This window comes from Castor canadensis, chromosome 17 (genome assembly GCF_047511655.1).
Source record: "Castor canadensis chromosome 17, mCasCan1.hap1v2, whole genome shotgun sequence".
NCBI lineage: Eukaryota > Metazoa > Chordata > Mammalia > Rodentia > Castoridae > Castor > Castor canadensis.
The window spans coordinates 44,623,153-44,640,908 of NC_133402.1; the positions used below are offsets into that span (position 1 = coordinate 44,623,153).

The window sequence follows — 17,756 nt, forward strand, 5'->3', positions numbered from 1 at the left end:
GGGAGTAGGGCAGTGGCAGGACAGCTTCTGAGTCAGGAATGGGAACAGAACAGCAGACACCGCTCCAGCACAGAAGCATGAATGTTAGCCAAGTCTAGCAACCTTCCTGGAGAAGAGAGGATAATGCATTTAACTGCAGCACCATGAGCCAGTGCAGGTTGGAATACAGCTTGTTTTCAGCCCACAATGACAGAATGCAAATCAGCTGTCACCAAGCACACTTGGAGCTCTGCTGATATTTTTTTCTGTACCTAGGCATTCTTAATGAAAGACACAGTATGCTGATTCACATTTCAGCATAAGCTCTTTCTCTTGCTGAGAACTAACACACAGTTCTCAGACCAGCACCGTATGTGCACTGCCAACCGTAAACATAAAATGACAAGTTTAGTAACACTGACCAGGACAACTGGGAGAAAATAATGAAAATCCAAATGCCATTAATCTTGGGAAACATGTGGGCTAATAACTATAGTAACAGTTGGTAAGTGCTTGGGGTAGGAGCCTTCCCAAAGTCTTAAGATTATAAACCTTTCTCCTGTAGGACCTAGCACTCTAGATTTAAAAGGATAATTTCCCTTATTTTAAAGCAAAACAAAAAAATAAATAAATAAAAACCCCCAAACCAACTCAAAGAATCCTTGTTATCCAATCACTAAATTATCTGTCTAGTGGACCATACTCACAATTTACTCTTTTATATCTAAATATAGATATAGATATAGATATATTCATATTCTTTTGGGGGCAGTGCTGGGGATTGAATTAAAAAATATTCCTTAGCTTACTAAAATAGCTTCTTGGCTTAGGATATTCTACAAATTATTTAAATATCAAACTCATGAGTAACTTTTAACATTTCAAGTTATTTCAAATGCTTTTAATTTGAATTTTTTTGTTTAAAAATTACCAAATACATATGTCATGGTTTTTAAAGACTCTACAACTAGCACCAGCCTCCATCCCTCACTCAACACAGCACTCCATCCTTGCCACAGTGCTGCTTCCCCGGCCTTTCTATAAATGCTGCTGATTCTGGAAGCACATGGATACCCTGAGCCTTCAATAGGTTTGACAGCAGCACAGAGGCATGTTACTTTCCAATTGTTTGCATTTTTGTGCATGACCCACATTCTGAAAATGGAGTCTGCAAATAACAAAAGCAAAAGCACTGATTATTTTTGCTCTGAAGCATGCAGGGTGAGTTCCCCAGTGCCTGAGAGTAAGATCACTTCCCTAACTTCCTCTCCTCAGCAAAACAACACTCAATACTCTGGCAGTGTGGCTCTTTTCATGGGGAAAAGTCGGGGGAGGGGGCTCAAAGTCAAATAGCCAAAGAAGCCTATTCCTCTCTTAACATGTTCCTCTTAGCAATTTTACCATAAAATCTTATTTGCTGTTAGAAAAGAGCCACTTGCTATATAAAGTCAAACCTCAAATTAGTTGGCTTTAGGTTATTTCACTCTTCATTTTGAAAAGGGACAAAAAATTTTTCATCTTATGTCCTGAGCTACAGACATGTTTAGATTTCTAGGCATCTTTTTCAATACATTTTTATACTCTTTAAAGTTTCTCTTAATTTACATAGGGTAAAAATCACTCATCTTGGTGTACTCTGAGTTTTAACAAATGTACCAAGCTGTGAAACTATCACCAGCAAGTTATAGCTCAATTCTGTCACTCCAAAAAATGATGCCCCTACACCCTCACCTTACTCCCAAGCCCTGGCAATCACTCTCAGTAAATTTTAATGTCCCAGTTTAGACAGTATGTGCTCACAGCAACCGCAGGACAAATCTAGCAAAAAGACAGTGCAAAGCATTCTACCTATAATGCTAGTCACACGTCTTTCCTGGACGCACAGTGTGCTCACAGGCTATGGAAGAACAGCAATGACCTATCAGAGTTGCTCCTTTTCCCTTTCCACAGCTGCTTAGCATAAAGAAATACTAACCCATGGCATTCCTTCTGCTATCTCACCACCTTATGGCTGTGAAGTAAGTACCCCCTCAACCTGTATTCCTCGTGCACCAGTGACCACGTCCCAGGCTTAATTATTAGCACAGATGGTGCCAATTAGTGTCTGAGTGAGGTGCTGAGCTGGAAGCATAGCAGAAGCACTGTCGCCTTGCATGTGTGGAAATAAGCACAGCTGGGCCTGCTGGTGACAGCTTGGAGACAGCCATGCCTTTATCTTCTGCAGTTCATCTTCTACCTTGTGTTCCAGTTACAGAGGTGAGCCTTCATCTTCAGGCTCAGAACAGGAATATCTTACAAAAAAGTACATACAACACACATGTGTAAAAACATGGTATTTATATTTCTTCAGTTGGAAGATGAAGGCTTTACACTAATATATGTAAAAAAAAAAAAACAAATTTTCTTACAAAGTAACCAACATTTGAAACTCTTTCGCTTCCTTTCATGATTCCTAATATCTTTAGAAATACACAGTCCATTCTAGTAACCTTTATAGCATAATGATATTGGGAACACAATTTATTAATTAGGAGGAAATTATAGTAGCAATATTAACATTTTTCATTTGCAAGTACCTTGGAGTCCACAGAATAATCTAATACAGTTTCTAATGTAATCCATGCTTGCACATGGCACCTTGGAGGACTACAAAAGAAACCAACAGCCTTCTGAAGTCATTAAGAGACAGACCAAATGGGCAAGAGATAGACATAAAAACAAAAGAAAAGAACAATGACAACATATAAAAATAACTAGAAATATTATGAACTGAACAAATTGGTACCATTCACTAAACCCAATTAAGACGTGAATGTCTATAAAGTTAAAAAATGAGTCAAGTTCAATCCAACTTTTGACATAAAATTCCAGTACAAAACAGGTAAGTATTTCCCTTGGCGAGAATGAGTGAGAGTACTAAACAACATTGTGAATTTAGGATATTTTAGATGTGGGAAAACTTTCCTGAAGAAAAAGGGTCATTGGGCAGTGAATTTAAAGACAGTAGTTTAACTGAGGGACACAGGCCTAACCATCAAAATGACCTTCTTGGTGGGTCCAGCTCTCAAGAGAGAGAAGTGTTGTTTATCTATTTTCTCTCTGTAGAACAGAAACTCAGAAATAGGGTTTTAAGTGAAATTAAACAAGTTGTATAAAGTACAGAAGGCAACCTTAAATAATTACTGTTCTTTAATAACAATCATTTCAGCAAACTTGCAATTTTGGCAGAAGATAGCAGGATAGGATTGCAGGCCTAGAGAACTTGGACCCAGCCAACAAGACTGAGGAAATGGGAAAGGTGGGGTAGACTTGTGAACAGTTGGAGAAAAGCAGACAGGCAGATATGAAAAGATCAGAAAAACCTGGAGGGCAGTGGGACCATGGGGACAGGAGAGAGGGGCACAGCAGAAGTAGATGCAGGCAAACAGCCTGCTGTCAACAGACACAGAGCCCAGGCACTTTATAGACACTGTCATTTCACCTTCCCCACGGCCCACATGAGGGCTGCTCCCCAGCAAGCACAGGATTGGAAATTCAATCTCAAAATGAGAAGATATGGTAGACTCAATTTCATTTTCCCAATCATTGGAATGGCCAAGTGGAGTTTATGTTAGTGAAAGAAAATGAACCTCGAAGTCACACTGCTGAGCCTGTTAAGAGGCCACTGTAGAATGAAACGTAAATACCATGTGGCGTTCTCATCATAAGCCCAGAGCCCTCTGTTGGTTTCCCAACCCATTATCCTTCATCCCCCAAGAAAATCGATTTGGCTCTCTATTTTAGCACACATTTTTCATCAGTTTTCATTCCTTCTAATTAAACCACAGTAATTACAGTAGTAAGAATGCATACACAAACAAATTGAGGGGCAAGCTTCTCTTGGTTAGCACTTTACTCAGTGAGTGGACAGGAGAGCCTGTGCCAGTACAGGAAGGGAGGGAACAGAGGGAGCTGCTTCATGGGGGGTAGGGGAGCGGAGGTCAGAGAGGCCTCTGATGCACTGGAGCTGCTCCTGGGTAAGCTCTGGCTATCAGCATGTCCACAGCTGGGCTGCTCTTAACAATGTCTAGCATATTTCAAGCATACAATAAATATGCAATTAATGAAAGAATTTGCCTTGACTCTCTGGTAATTATTCCTATATCATTAGGAGAACACAGCAATGTCTGATTTGGATAAAAACTGAAGATGGGGACAGTCCACAGAAAGACTAGGGAACAACCAAGAGTATCAACAGGAATAAAGGGAACAAAAATAGAAATATAGGCCAGGTGTGGTGATCCCAGCACTCAGGAGACGAAGGCAGGAGGATCAGGAGTTCAAGTCCAGCCTGAGCTACAAAGTGAGAGTCTATCCTTAAAATAAATAAATAAATGATAAAGAATGTTAAAAATATTTCTCCAATGTAATAGACCCTGTCTCAAAAGAAAAACAACAACAGCATCTAGTCCCATAACTCCCTGCCATTCAAAAGAATCCAATCCAAAGTCAAAACCCTCATTTACTCTTCCAAACCCCAACACATGCATAACACTGGGAAGTGCTGACCAGATGGGTAACTTGGTTGACTGTGTTCCTTCCAAAGTCAAGTTTTACACTGAATTTTCAGAGTTTAATCAAACCTTTCAGTTAGGTAAAGAGACCTCTATGAGAATAGATTTTTTTCAAAAACCACAAAAACAGCTAACAAATACTGAATATTTAATCTTGCTGCATTCATTTATTAATTTAATGCTTGTAACAAGTGAAAGAAGTAGTATGAACTCAAAGACACAGAGCTAGTCCGTGGTATATGCAGGATCTGAATCCACAGCCCATGTTTTTCAACACTGTGTCATACCACCTAACATAGTTTATCTTGCTATAAATAATGCAATTTTAAGATTTTTCCTTCAGGTTTTCTTAAAATATTTTTTGAATGCTATTGAAATAAAGAGAGATTGTGTGATGCTTTCTCATCTTTTGACAAATAGTCATATGAGTTAGTCAACTAGAACTATGAACGCCAGCTGAAGGACCAAATCATCCTACCACTAACTATTTTGGCACACAGTCAGTTGCTCCTATGTTTATGTATTGTCTCTGACTGCTCTCCATTCTATAAGGTGTAACAGAGTTGAGGAGTTGGGACAGAGACTGTGTGGCTACAAAACCTAAAATACTTACTGTGTGCTCCTTTTACTATGGTGGGCTTTAGGCACAGTGGCTCACGTCTGTAATCCTAGTTCTAAGGAGGTGGAGATCAAGAGGATTGCAGTTCAAGTCCTGTCCTGGCAAAAAGTTAGCAAGACACCATCTCAACCAATACACTGGGCATGATGGCATATGCCTGTGATCTCAGCTAGGAGGATCTTGCAGTCTGAGGCTGGCCCTTAAGCAAAAACACCAGTCCCTACCTGAAAAACTAACTACAGCAAAAAAGGGCTGGGGCATGGCTCAAGAGGCAGGTGCCGAGCAAGTCCAAGGCCTTGAGTTCAAACCTCAGGACTACCAAAGTAATATAATAATAATGATAGAAATGCAGCGTAACTCTTCTGGGGTGAGTAATTAACTCAATTTTACCATAAAAAGAACAGATTTTAGTAGGTAAATAGTTACCATTCAACGTATCTAACTGGTACAGCATGTCAAGTTTAGAATTAAAACTATGGATCAATTTATATTAAATGAGTATTATATAACATTTGACATTTGGAATATTTAAAGCCATTTCTATTTTTTTAAATTGGAGCTTTAATATAATCCCACATACAAAGCAGTGAATTTTTGCTTGAAATTCAACGAACTAGACTTGTCCCAAAGTGAGGAAGATGATATTTTTGAGGGAAAGTATTTGGATATTGATTTGATCTTGCCAACTGAACTGCTGATATTTAACTCCCTTAGCTCACAAAATGGCATATTTGATATGTCTTCTTCTCATGCACTGGCAGACTATTTGCTTGTTCAGTCTATAATAAATTTTATTTTACAAATAAAGGTAGTGTTCTAGTGCCATCAATTTTTAAAGGCAACACTAGGTGGCAGTAAACACACAAAAGTAACAGTTCTCATCACAGAAAGGAGCATTTTTGGCTTCACTCTAAAAAAAATGAAGAATCAAAAACCTAAGTAAGACACCTAGTTATCTGGCTTTGGAAATGGGAGCCAAAAAGCTATTGAAACTATAATTCATCCAAGCTTTAAGTTATGAGAATGGTAACACCCAACATCAACTTTATAAAATTGTTTTATTTTCTAAGACTTCATTTTGTTAACAAATTCTAACCATATACATGTATTTAGATGTTAATTAATTTGGAGAAAAAATGAAACATCTTAAATTACCTTTTCCATCAAGATTTATATAAGAGTATACTTTATATGTTTATAGCTTATTTATTATGGCTTTTTGGAATTAGTGAAATCTATATTTATTTAGGGCTGTAAGTAAGTATGTGAAGGGCACAGCATACTGTTGACATGCTACTAGCAAAACATTTTTAAACCTAATAAATATTACCACTATCTAAACTCTAGAAAAAATAGAGAATAAATAAAATAACTTTATTTTATTCATTATGGTACTGAGGTTTGAACTCAGGGCCTACACCTTGAACCACTCCACCTACCCTTTTTTGTAAAGGGTTTTTCTGAGATAGGGTCTCTCAAACTATTGCCTGGGCTGGGTTTGAACCTCAATCCTCCTGATCTCTGCTTTCTGAGTTGCTAGGATTACAGGTGTGAACCACCAGTGCCCGTCTTTATTTAAAAATTAATTTTAAGATTTTACTTCCTTATTTGGTATTTTCAGATTTTAAGAGAAACATCTTATATACATAAAGAATCATGTTATTTTGACCCACTGATGGCTGTTTTTTTTGTTTTTGTTTTTTTCCCAGTACTGAGGTTTAAACTCAGGGCCTTAGATTTGCTAGGCAGGGACTCTACCACTTAAGCCATGCCTCTAGCCCTTTTTGATTTAGTTATTTTTTTAATAGGGTTTTGGTTTTATGTCTGGGCCAGCCTGAACCCATGAAACTACTATTTACATTTCCTGTGTAGCTGAGATGACAGGCACACACTACCACACCCCACTTTTTATTGGTTGAAATGAAGTCTCACAGATTTTATGCTTGGGCTGATCTTGAACTGCAATCCTCTCAATCTCTACCTCCCAAATAGTTAGGATTACAGGCGTGGGTCATGGCAGTTGGCTATCACTGGTAGTTTTGAAGAACTGTCTGTAACATTCTTTTCCAGCTATATTGAGGTATAAATTTGCAAACAAAAACTGAATAGATTCAAGGTGTCCAACATGATAATTTGATAAATGTACACATTATGAAATGGTTAACAAATTAAGCTAAGAAATACATCCATCACCTGACACAGTTACTTTCCAACAGTCTGAATTAGAATTTAAGCATGATTTTATAAATTTGCATGGTAACAACTCAACTTATTTTTTTTTCTAATTTACTTGTAGATGTTCCATTTTGTGAATTCATTACAAGACCAGATGGCATTCAGTTGAGGTCTCAGCAACATTACCATAAAATTATTTTAACTTACTAATTTTTTGGTCATAGACCAAAGCTGGGGTACACTCAAAAGTATGAAAGTCAATAAATCAACACAATATTAGCCATCTGCAGAATAGTCTGAAGGCCAGCAAATCTCCTAAATTTTAACTTAGGAGACATTAAGCTGGGCCTGGTGGTACATGCCTATAATTCCAGCTACTCAAGAGGTAGAGGGAGGAGGATCGTGAATTTGAGGCCAGGCTGGGCAGAGGTAGTGAGACCCCATCTCAAAAACAAAATACATGATAGAGTGGTTGTCTAGCAAGTGCAGGGCCCTGAGTTCAATCTCCAGAGCCTAAAATAAATAAATAATAATAAAAATTAAAGGGGTGGGGATTATAGCTTAAGTGACACAGCACTTGCCTTGCATGCAGAAGGTCCTGAGTTCAATCCCCAGTACCACAAAAATGGGAGATTTTAAACTCTCTGCTGTCTTAAAACTGCTCTCTAAAATGCATATTCTATATGTGGAATCTATGATAAAACACAGATTCCTACCAAATACAATGAAAGAGCAAAGAGGGCAAAGCAGAATCAACTTCTTTAGCTAATGCTATAAATAAATATACAAGTTCATGATATTACATCTTCTGGTTAGAAGAACCAAGCTTTGAATGTCTGATTAAAGTACCACCAGATACAAAAGGAAGCAGTGCCCTGATCAGCGGCCCTGCACCAGGAAGACTGAGCTAGTCAGAGGTCCAGAGAAAGTGAGGGCAAGGTCAAGAGTGGGCAGTGTGGAACTCATTCAGTTCTGCTCAGCAGCTGCAAAGGGCATCACGAGCTAGCTCAGGACAGAGCTCTGCTCTGTTTGGAGGTAGGGTTTTCTGTGTCTCTCAAGACTATTTTACCATCTTTGCTCTTGGTTTACATTCACCAAGAAATCAATTAATAACCAATTCCACTAGTCCTTTAACACTGGCTGTTATAGTCATTAGGAAAGTATCTCCTCATTGTAAATTATCTACCTGAGATTCTGGTGAGCCCCTTGTGAGTTTCCATAGTTTGAAGTCAGTCCCCAAAGCCCAACTAACTCTGGATACATTGGTAAAGGCAAGTTTTTAAATACACAGAGTTATGGGACCATCTCAAATCAAGAAGACAGTATGAACTTAGCAAGCTGGTATCTCCTATCTCCCTGTTCAAGGGACATGTCTTCCTCTCTTGCTCCTACAGGTAATAAATCAGCCTTGCAAATAACTCTCCAAATCCTACTCAACTCACAAAATTCAACACAGATCTACTGTTATCTGCCAGAGTCATTCTTTTTCCCCTCCTACTCACTGCTATCTAAAATCACTCTCCAGGATGCATATTCTACATACGGCATTTGTGATAAACACAGATTTCTATCAAATACAAAAACAGAGCAAAAGGGCAAAGCAGAATAGACTTCTTTAGCAAATGCTGGAAATGTACAAGCTTACAAGCTCATTTCTTCTGGTCAGCCCTGAGCCCTAAGGCCTTGGGTGCGCGAAAAAGCACTCTATCATCCTGCTAAATTCTGCTTTAATAAAATTCCACAACTGTTTTATTTTTTCAATACCTAAAAATGAAAGATCACAATATTATTTCCACAATGATAATCACTAGCAGCCAAAACACTCTGCCAATTCTTCTATTCACATTTAGTTACTGCCTAATTTTCAAAATGTTGTAGGAATCCATATTTCAAAACGTGATAAACAAAAGGAAAACCCAAAAAGCACACAGCCTGCTTGTACTTTGTATGTGTCTTCCTACAAATTACCTTTTGGAGTTTTGAGTATTTCACAATGAATTCGACCTCTGTAGCAAATGACATACAAATCATTATCAACAGGTATTTCTTAGGATTTGCTTAAGAAAGTATAAGTGACACTTCCCTACACTACAGTAAAAACACATGTTAAATTCATAGATTCTAGTCCAAAGATTTATCCACTCAGGACTGGCCAGGCCAACACAACAGGTGGAAAAGTCACTTCGTGCTTGCCTCATGATGACCTGGGCAATAACCATGAACTATGGCCTGACTCCTCATGCCTTCTATCACTTGAACTGTTTTTACTTTCTTATCACTAACTGCATGTTACTAAATTGTCAGTCACAGGCAGCAAGGCCAGCACTTAAAATATAGGTCTAAATTTTCACTTACCTCCACTGCAACTACAATCAAAATAAGGTCTGTCTTTGACTCTGGAAAGACTGCATTCACTTGTGGTGACATTCCAATCAGAGCACAGTTAGTGACCACAGATATAACACTCATGGTTTCAAAAGCCAACTAAAAGAAAAAAGAATGTGAAATTAAAAATTGCAGTGGTCATTTCTCCATTTCCTTATCCTCTTTCCATATCTTCCGGAGTTCAGGGAAAAAGTCTTTCCAAACACATTTTAAATGTTTTTCTATCCTGTTATGACTTTCATTAACTTTAAAAAGCTGTACTGCTAGGAGTATTTTAGATGCTTTTCCCAGCAGTAATGTAAGAGATCCAATAATTCTCATCGTGCCAACAGTGGGATTGTCACCACCGTTTATTCTAGACATTCTGACAGGTGGCTAGAGGTATCTCACCATGATTTGGCTTTGCATTTCTCTGATAGCTAATAACATGCAACATAATTTTCTTTGCATACTGCTATCAGTATGTCCTCACTGGAAAAAAATGCTGTCCATTTCCTAACTGCACTGTTTGCTTTTGCTTCCAAGTTTGGAGAGTTCTTTACATATCCTAGATGTAGATCTTTGTCAGATATGTAGCTTGAAATACTTTCTCTGTGTCCATTATCATTGCAGGGACTTTCAAAGAACAAATTTTTTAAATTATGATGAAGTTGGCATACTGATTTCCCTTTCATGAATTATGCTTCTGATGTTATGTCTAAGAGCTCTTTGTGTTACTCTACATCCAGAAGACTTTCTCTATCTTTTCCTAAAGGTGCTGTAGTTTTACATTTTACATCTAAGTCCAGGATCCATTCTGAGATCGTTTTTCTATAGAGTGTGGTTTAGGTTGCGGTCAGTTTTATAGACAATGGATGTCCAATAGTCTGGCACCATGCTAAAAAGACCATCCATCCTCTGCTTAATTACTTCAGCAGCTTTGCCAAAATTTAGCTGGACACATTGCTGTGGGCTATTTCTGAGTTCTTAACTTCATCCATCTCTACCAATACCATATCATCTTGATTATTCAGCTACACAGTAAGTACCCGTAGTACTGGGTAATCAGGTAGTGTGTCTTTTCCTCACATTTGATTTTTGTTTGCCAAGATTATTTTAGATATCCAAATATTTGTGCTACTCATAAACATTTTTAGAATGAGCTTCTCCATGTTACAAAATTCTTGCTGAGGTCTGATAGCTATCACATTAAACATATCGGTGAATTTGGGGAGAACAGACAGCATCATTCGGTTGAGTCCTCTAATCCATGAGCATCCTCTCGCTTTGATTTCTTTCCTCAGGATTTCATAATTGTCAGCACACAGATCCTGAACATGTTAAGTGACTTTTTCCAGTTCTTTGAAGCAATTATAAATAGCATTAGTTTTAACATTTTTCTACATTTCACTGTTAATATAAGAAATGTGATGGCTTCTGTCAATCTCGTAATACTGAAGCCTCAGTGAACTTCATATTAGCTCTAAGAGTGTTTTTGCAGTCTTTGGACTTTCTATATTGACAGTTATACCATCTGCAAATTGGGACAGTTTTATTTCTTCCTTTCACCTGGTATGCTTTTATTTCTTTTGCTTGCTAATTACACTAAACTAAACTTCCAGTGCTTATGCTGAATAAAAATAGTGAGAGTGGACATTCCTACAGTTTTCAGTCTCAAAAGGAATGCATTCATTCTTGCACCATGGCGTTAACTTTAGGGTTTTTAATAGGTGATCTTTACCAAGTTGAAGTAGTCCTATTTTTCTGTAAGTTTAAAAAGGAATGAGTATTGGATTTTGTCAAATGCTTTATCTCCACTGATTGATATAATAATGTGATTTTCTTGATTAGATTATGTTGGATTACAAAAACTGATTTTCAAATACTGAAGCAGGCTTGCATCACTTGTCTAAATCCTACTTGCCATGGCATATTATTCTTTTAACATACTGCTAACTTCTACCTGCTAATTCTTAGCATTTATATTCACGAATATATATATATATATTCGTGAAGGATAATGTTTGGTCTTTAACTTGTGCCTGGTTTTGCTGTCACATTGACATTAGCTTCCTAAGATGAATTAGGAAATAGCCTGTCCTCCTCCTCTGCTTTCTAGAATTGTGTAAAATTGGTGCTATTTTTTTCCAATGGTACAATTCAACAGTGAAATTATCTGTGTCACAATGTTTCTTTTGAGAAATTTGTTATTAGAAGTTCAGTTTCCTTTACAGTTATAGGTCTGCTCAAATGAAATATTTCATATTATATTATAGTAGCTTCTGTGTTTTGGAAGAATTTAGGTTTGCAGAAGTGTCCATAGTATTCCCTTGTCTTTTCAATGGCTACAGGATCTGTAGTGATATCTTCTTTTGTTTTTATATCATTACTGTCTTTTTCATCTTTCATCTTGCTAGAGGTTTGTTGATTGTATTCATCTTTTCAAAGACCCACATCTTTGATTCGCTGACCTCTATTATTTTCCCGTTTTCAGTTTCACTGATTTGTCCTCCTCTGTATTATTTCCTTCTCTGCTTACTTTGGGTTTATTTTGCTCTTCCTTTCTAGTTTAGGAGCTTAGATTATTCACTTGAGATTTTCCTCCTTTTCCAGCATATACACTGGGTGTTAAAATGTCCTGTCAGCATTACTTTAGCCATGTTTCACAAATTTTGATGTACAGCCATTTCATTTTCATTCAGCCCTTAGTGATTTTCCTTCAGACTTTCTCTTTGGTCCATTAGTTATTTTGAAATGTGCTGTTTGTTTACTGACTTCTTGTTTTATCCCATTGTTATCACAGACATACTATGTATCACTTCAATTCTTTAAATATTTGAAGTTTATTACCCAAGATATGATCTGGCTTATTGAATGTTCTGTATGCACTTCAACTTGGTTCTTCCTTTTGTTTTGTTTTGGGTGGTACTTGGGATTGCACTCAGGGCCTGCTGGGCAAGCACTCTTCCACTAGAGCCACACCCCCAAGCCCTCTGTATGCACTTGAAAAAAATGTGGATTCTATTATAGGTAAAATATTCTACAATGTTAGTTAGTTTCTATTATTTGATGGTATGATTGAGTTGTTCTATATTCTTGATAATTTTCTATCTACTTCATCTATCCATTTTGAGGAAAGGATCATTCAAATCCCAAACCATAACTGTACATCTGCCTATTCCTCCTTTCTACTCAAGTTTTTTGTTTACCTATTCTGAAACTCTCAGACATTTCAATCTGCTGTGTGTTCTTGAAAATATGACCACTTACTTAATCATCATACAATGGTCCTGTTGCCAGTTTTTTGGTAAGATACTTTCTCAGATACTAATAGTCACTCTTACTTTTTCTTTTCTTTTTTTAAGCACTGTTTCCATATATATCTTTGATTTTTACTTTCAGCCTGCCTGTATCATTTGAACTCAGTTGATAGAAACAGCATATACTTGGGTCATATGTTTTAATCTACTCTGTCAATCTCTACCTTTAATTGTGTCCTCAGACCATGTACAGTTAATGTAATTATTGATATGTTAGGACAATTGGCTATTTCTTTGTTTTCAATTTGTTCCTTATTTTTCACTTGTTTTCTTTTTCTTGCCTGACTGAGGTTTACTTAAACATTTTTTGACTTACCTGTGTTTTGAGTGTATCTTTCATGTAATTTCTATGGTTACATTTCTAGGTATTACATTATTATAACATCACATTCTACTTGTGCCATCATTTATTAGTCTGAGTGAGGCATAGAAACCTTATCTCCCTTACCTTTTATTCATAATACCCTTGTCTTAGTATTTTCTCAACATATATTTAGAATTATTCAGTGGTATTCTAAGTTGTGCTTTAAATATTGAGCAAAATAAGAAAACAAGAGCAGAAGGAAATTCTGTTGTATTTTTGGTTTCTATGTTTTTCTTCCTAATGTTCCCAGATTCCTTCTTTTATTACTTCCTTCATTTAGAGAACTTCCTTTAGGACAGATCTTTTTGCAGCAAATTCTCTTAGTTCTCCTATATCTGAAAATGTCTTCACTTGTCCTTCATTTCTGTTTTTTTTTTATTTTTGTTAGGTGGGGTGTATTGTGGCATTTACAAAATGTCTTACAATGTATCAAATACATCATACTTGAATTCATTTCTCCACTGCTCTCCTTTATTCCTGGAATAGTCTCAACAGGTATCATTTTTGTATTTACATACATGTATACACATTTTTTGCACCATATTCACCCTCCTACCCCCTTTTCCTGCCACCTCCCCCTTCCCAGTAATACTACCCCTTCCCCCCTACGCTGGCCTGGGGCAGGACCTGTTTTTACCTCCTGTTCTCCAATTTTATAGAAGAAAAAATGACATTTTTGCTTGTTTGAGGTAAAGGTAGCTACACAGGGAGTTTCTTTGTGGTATTTCCATGTATATATGTACTATAACCCCAACTGGTTTACCTACTCTAATTTTCTTCATTCTATTTTAGCTCCTTTCTTACGGAGGTTTCAGCCAGTTTAATCTCCTTCATTTCTCAGGCACTCATACAGATGTAGGATTCTGTATTGAAATTATTTCCTTTAAGGATCTGGAAATACTGTGTCTCTTTCTTCTGGCCTCCATGGCTTTCAATGAGAAGTTGACTGTCCTTGTAATGGTTTTTCCTCTATAGTTAAAATGTCATGTCTCTTTTGATGATGTGTGTTAGCATGGATTCATTTGTGCTTTACCCAGCTCCTTAAACCTATAATTTTAGGACTCTTGCCACATTTGAAAAGTTTTTGGCCATTTATTTCTCCAAACCTTTTTGGGGCACTCCTTCTTTCTCTCCTGTAACTCCAATGAGAGAAATATAAGCTCTTTTGTTACAGTCATACAGGTCGCTGAGGCCATATTTATTTTTATGGTCTGTTTTCTTTCTGTTTTTCAATTTGGGTGATTTCCTTTGTTTCATTTCCAGTTCCTGATTCTTTCCTTTATCCATCCTGCTGTTGTACCCATCCACTGAACTTTCTATTTTAGTTACTATATTTGTCACTTCTAAAATGTCAATTTCATTCTGCTTTATAGCATCTCCTTCTTTGCTCAGTTTAATTCCATTTTTATCATTTGTTTCAGGTGTGTTCATGATTACTCGTTAAGCATTTTTGTCATAGCTGCTTTAAAATATTTGTCCAGTGTTTCTAAATCTATATCATCTCAGTGGTGATATTTGCTGATTGCCTTTTCTTATTTATTTAGTTTCTTGGTAAGAGTGATTTTTTAACAGAAACCTGGACATTATGGGTCCTAACAGACTCTTCTTTCAACTTTGTTAGTTGGATCTGCTCCAGCAAGGGAAGATGGGTTACTTGTTATTGCCATGTGGACATGGAAATCCAGGTTCCCCACTGGACTTCAACACCACTGGCACCTGAGGACAAGAGGCAGGAGTTCTTGTTTCCCACTAGACTTCTCCCTTGCTGGGAGAGCCATAAATGCCTCAGATGTGCTCCCACATAGCCTGCACTATGCAGCATGGTGGGAAAGTCCTTACACGCCACTGGACTTTGAGCCCATGCTATAAGGAGTGGGAAGGAAGCCTTACTATTATCTTTCGGTAGGAGAAGTCTAGGTTGCCATGTGATCCCCACTGACCCTGCAGCAGGAGTACCTCATTTGCACCCAGTGGGATGAGGTCTCAGCTGGATCCTTTCCCAGAGAATCGTAGGTTTTATATCTTAAAGGGTCATTATAATTAATATTTATCCCCTTGTACACCTCAATTTTAAAACTAAAAGGTGAGGCCAGTTAAAGTTGAAGTTAATGACATTCTAAGGTCACACAGCTATTCTGCCACTAAATCCCTAAATCTCTTTTAGGGATTGCTGATTTTCTTTCTTTCTTTTGCTCATTTATTCATTCATTCTTTCTTTCTTTTTTGTCACAGTGCCTCAGATTTTAGGTATATTTTTCCTCAAATAATTACCTGCCATACACCAATACTGGCTGAAGGTTCTGCAAATGGGCGTTTGAAGACTCTGCACATTTTTAAGGCATCTGAATTGACTTCAGTGAAGTTATTTAACACAGCAAAGGCAGCTGCTAATGGGTAAACACAGGAGAAAAGGCTCACGTAGCCAAACTGCAGGAACAACTCCAAGTAGTCATCAAAGGTGCCCTGCAATGTAAACCACAAGGAACCAGGCTCATTTTAATGTCATATAGGAGGAGTGAGCACTTACAATGCTGGCCAAAGTGTAGCTTCTAACTATCAAAAAACAAAACCAGAAAAAGCCCTCAAAACTTAAGAGTTTCCCTAGGTTCTTTCTTCTCAACCACAGATTTATATAGATTTAAAGGTGATTAAGCTGCAAACAAAAAATAAAAAAAATCACTTAACTGCTCATTTCCTTGTGCCAAATCTTTTCTTATTACATTTTTAAAGACAAACAATAGCAAAGCGTAACACATTTGCTCTTAACCAACTAAAAAGAAATGATCCCATACTACTGTTAGAGGTAGTACATCATGGGAGTCCCAGAATGTCAGTCCCTGGCCTTCCATTAAATAGCGCAAGCAGGAAGTGATGCTAAGGTAGTGTTGTGAACATCAGGCTGAGCACTGATAGAATGCCCCAACACAAAAACAGAGACCTAATACACATCTAAGAACATTCAACTAAATAACCTCAGAATACACATTCCTCTCAAGAGCGTATGAAACATTCTCCAATACAGATGATACCTTTAGCCATAAAGCAATTCTGAATAAATGAGGAAGGCTTAAAATAATACAGAGTAACCTCTCTGGAATGAAACTGAAAATCAGTAACAAGGACTTTTCAGGAATTCACTGGTAACACACACACACACACACACACACACACACACACACACATATACACACATAGATCTAGATATGGATTCATATATATAAATATAGGTATATCTGAAAAATTGAGCAGCATATTCCTTTAACAAAGGGATCAAGGAAGAAGTCATGAGAAATTAGAAAATGTTTTCAGATGAATGAAAACAAAGATGCAATACCAAACTTATAGGATGCAAAAGTGGTGATCAAAGAGAAACTTACAGCTATAAATGGCTATTAAAAAAAAGGCTCAAAACAATCTAAAATATCAAACTTAAGAGGCTTGAAAAGGAAGAGTAAGCTAAACCCAAAGCAATCAGAAGGAAATAAATAATAGAACTGAAATAAATAAAATAGAATAGAGACCAAGCACTCGTGGCTCACGCCTGTAATCCTAGCTACTCAGGAGGCAGAGATTAGGAGGATTGAGGTTCAAAGCCAGGCCAGGTGTAGTTCACAAGACCTTATCTTGAAAAAACCCTTCACAAAAAAAGGGTTGGTGGAGCGTCTCAAGGTGAAGGCCCTGAGTTCGAGCCCCAGTACTGAAAAAAAAAATAGAGAACAGAAAATCAATAGAGATGATCAGTGAAACCTAAAGTTGATTCTTTGAATACATTATTTTTTTTTAAAAAAAGATAAACCACTACCTACTCTATGCAAGAAAAAAAGAAAGAAGACTGAAGTTGCTAGCAGTAGAATCAAAGGAGATATTAATACTGATCTTATAGGAAGGAAAAGAAGATTGTAAGGAATAGGATGAATAACCATATGCCAAAAATATAGTAACATAGATGGATAAATTCCTAGATTGACATATCTAACAAAAGTGACTCAAGAAGAATGGAATGGCTGAATAGACATACAGGAAGAGATTAAGTTAGCAATGTAAAACTTCCCATAAACCAAAGTCCAGTCCCAGAGTATTCACTGAAGAATTCTATCAAATTTAAAGAAGAGTTATTAATACTAATTCTTCTCAACTTGTTCAGCACTTCCCAATTTATTCTGAGGTCAGAATTATGCTGACATCCACACCAAAGACATCATAAGAAAACAGAACTACAGACCAATTCCCCTTATGAATGGAGATGTAAAAATGCTCAATAAAATGCTATCTAGCTGGATCCAGCACATATTAAAAGTATTCTATACCATGACTAAGTAATATTTATCCTAGGATTGTAAGATTGTTTCAGTGTATGAGTATCAATCAATGTAAACAACCAT

The 17,756-nt window shown here is 37.1% G+C and overlaps 1 protein-coding gene across 4 annotated transcripts in view; it reads right to left on the minus strand.

Moving 5' to 3' along the window:
• Positions 1 to 17,756, minus strand: part of Ano10 (anoctamin 10) — a 189,410-nt gene that overhangs the window by 113,610 nt on the left and 58,044 nt on the right. For all 4 annotated transcript variants that reach the window (XM_020186305.2, XM_074059959.1, XM_020186304.2 and 1 more), the window contains 2 exons: positions 15,646 to 15,837; positions 9,682 to 9,810 (listed from right to left, as the gene is read on the minus strand). In XM_020186305.2, the coding sequence (XP_020041894.1) occupies positions 9,682 to 9,810; positions 15,646 to 15,837 (321 nt within the window). The remainder of the gene's footprint in view (positions 1 to 9,681; positions 9,811 to 15,645; positions 15,838 to 17,756) is intronic.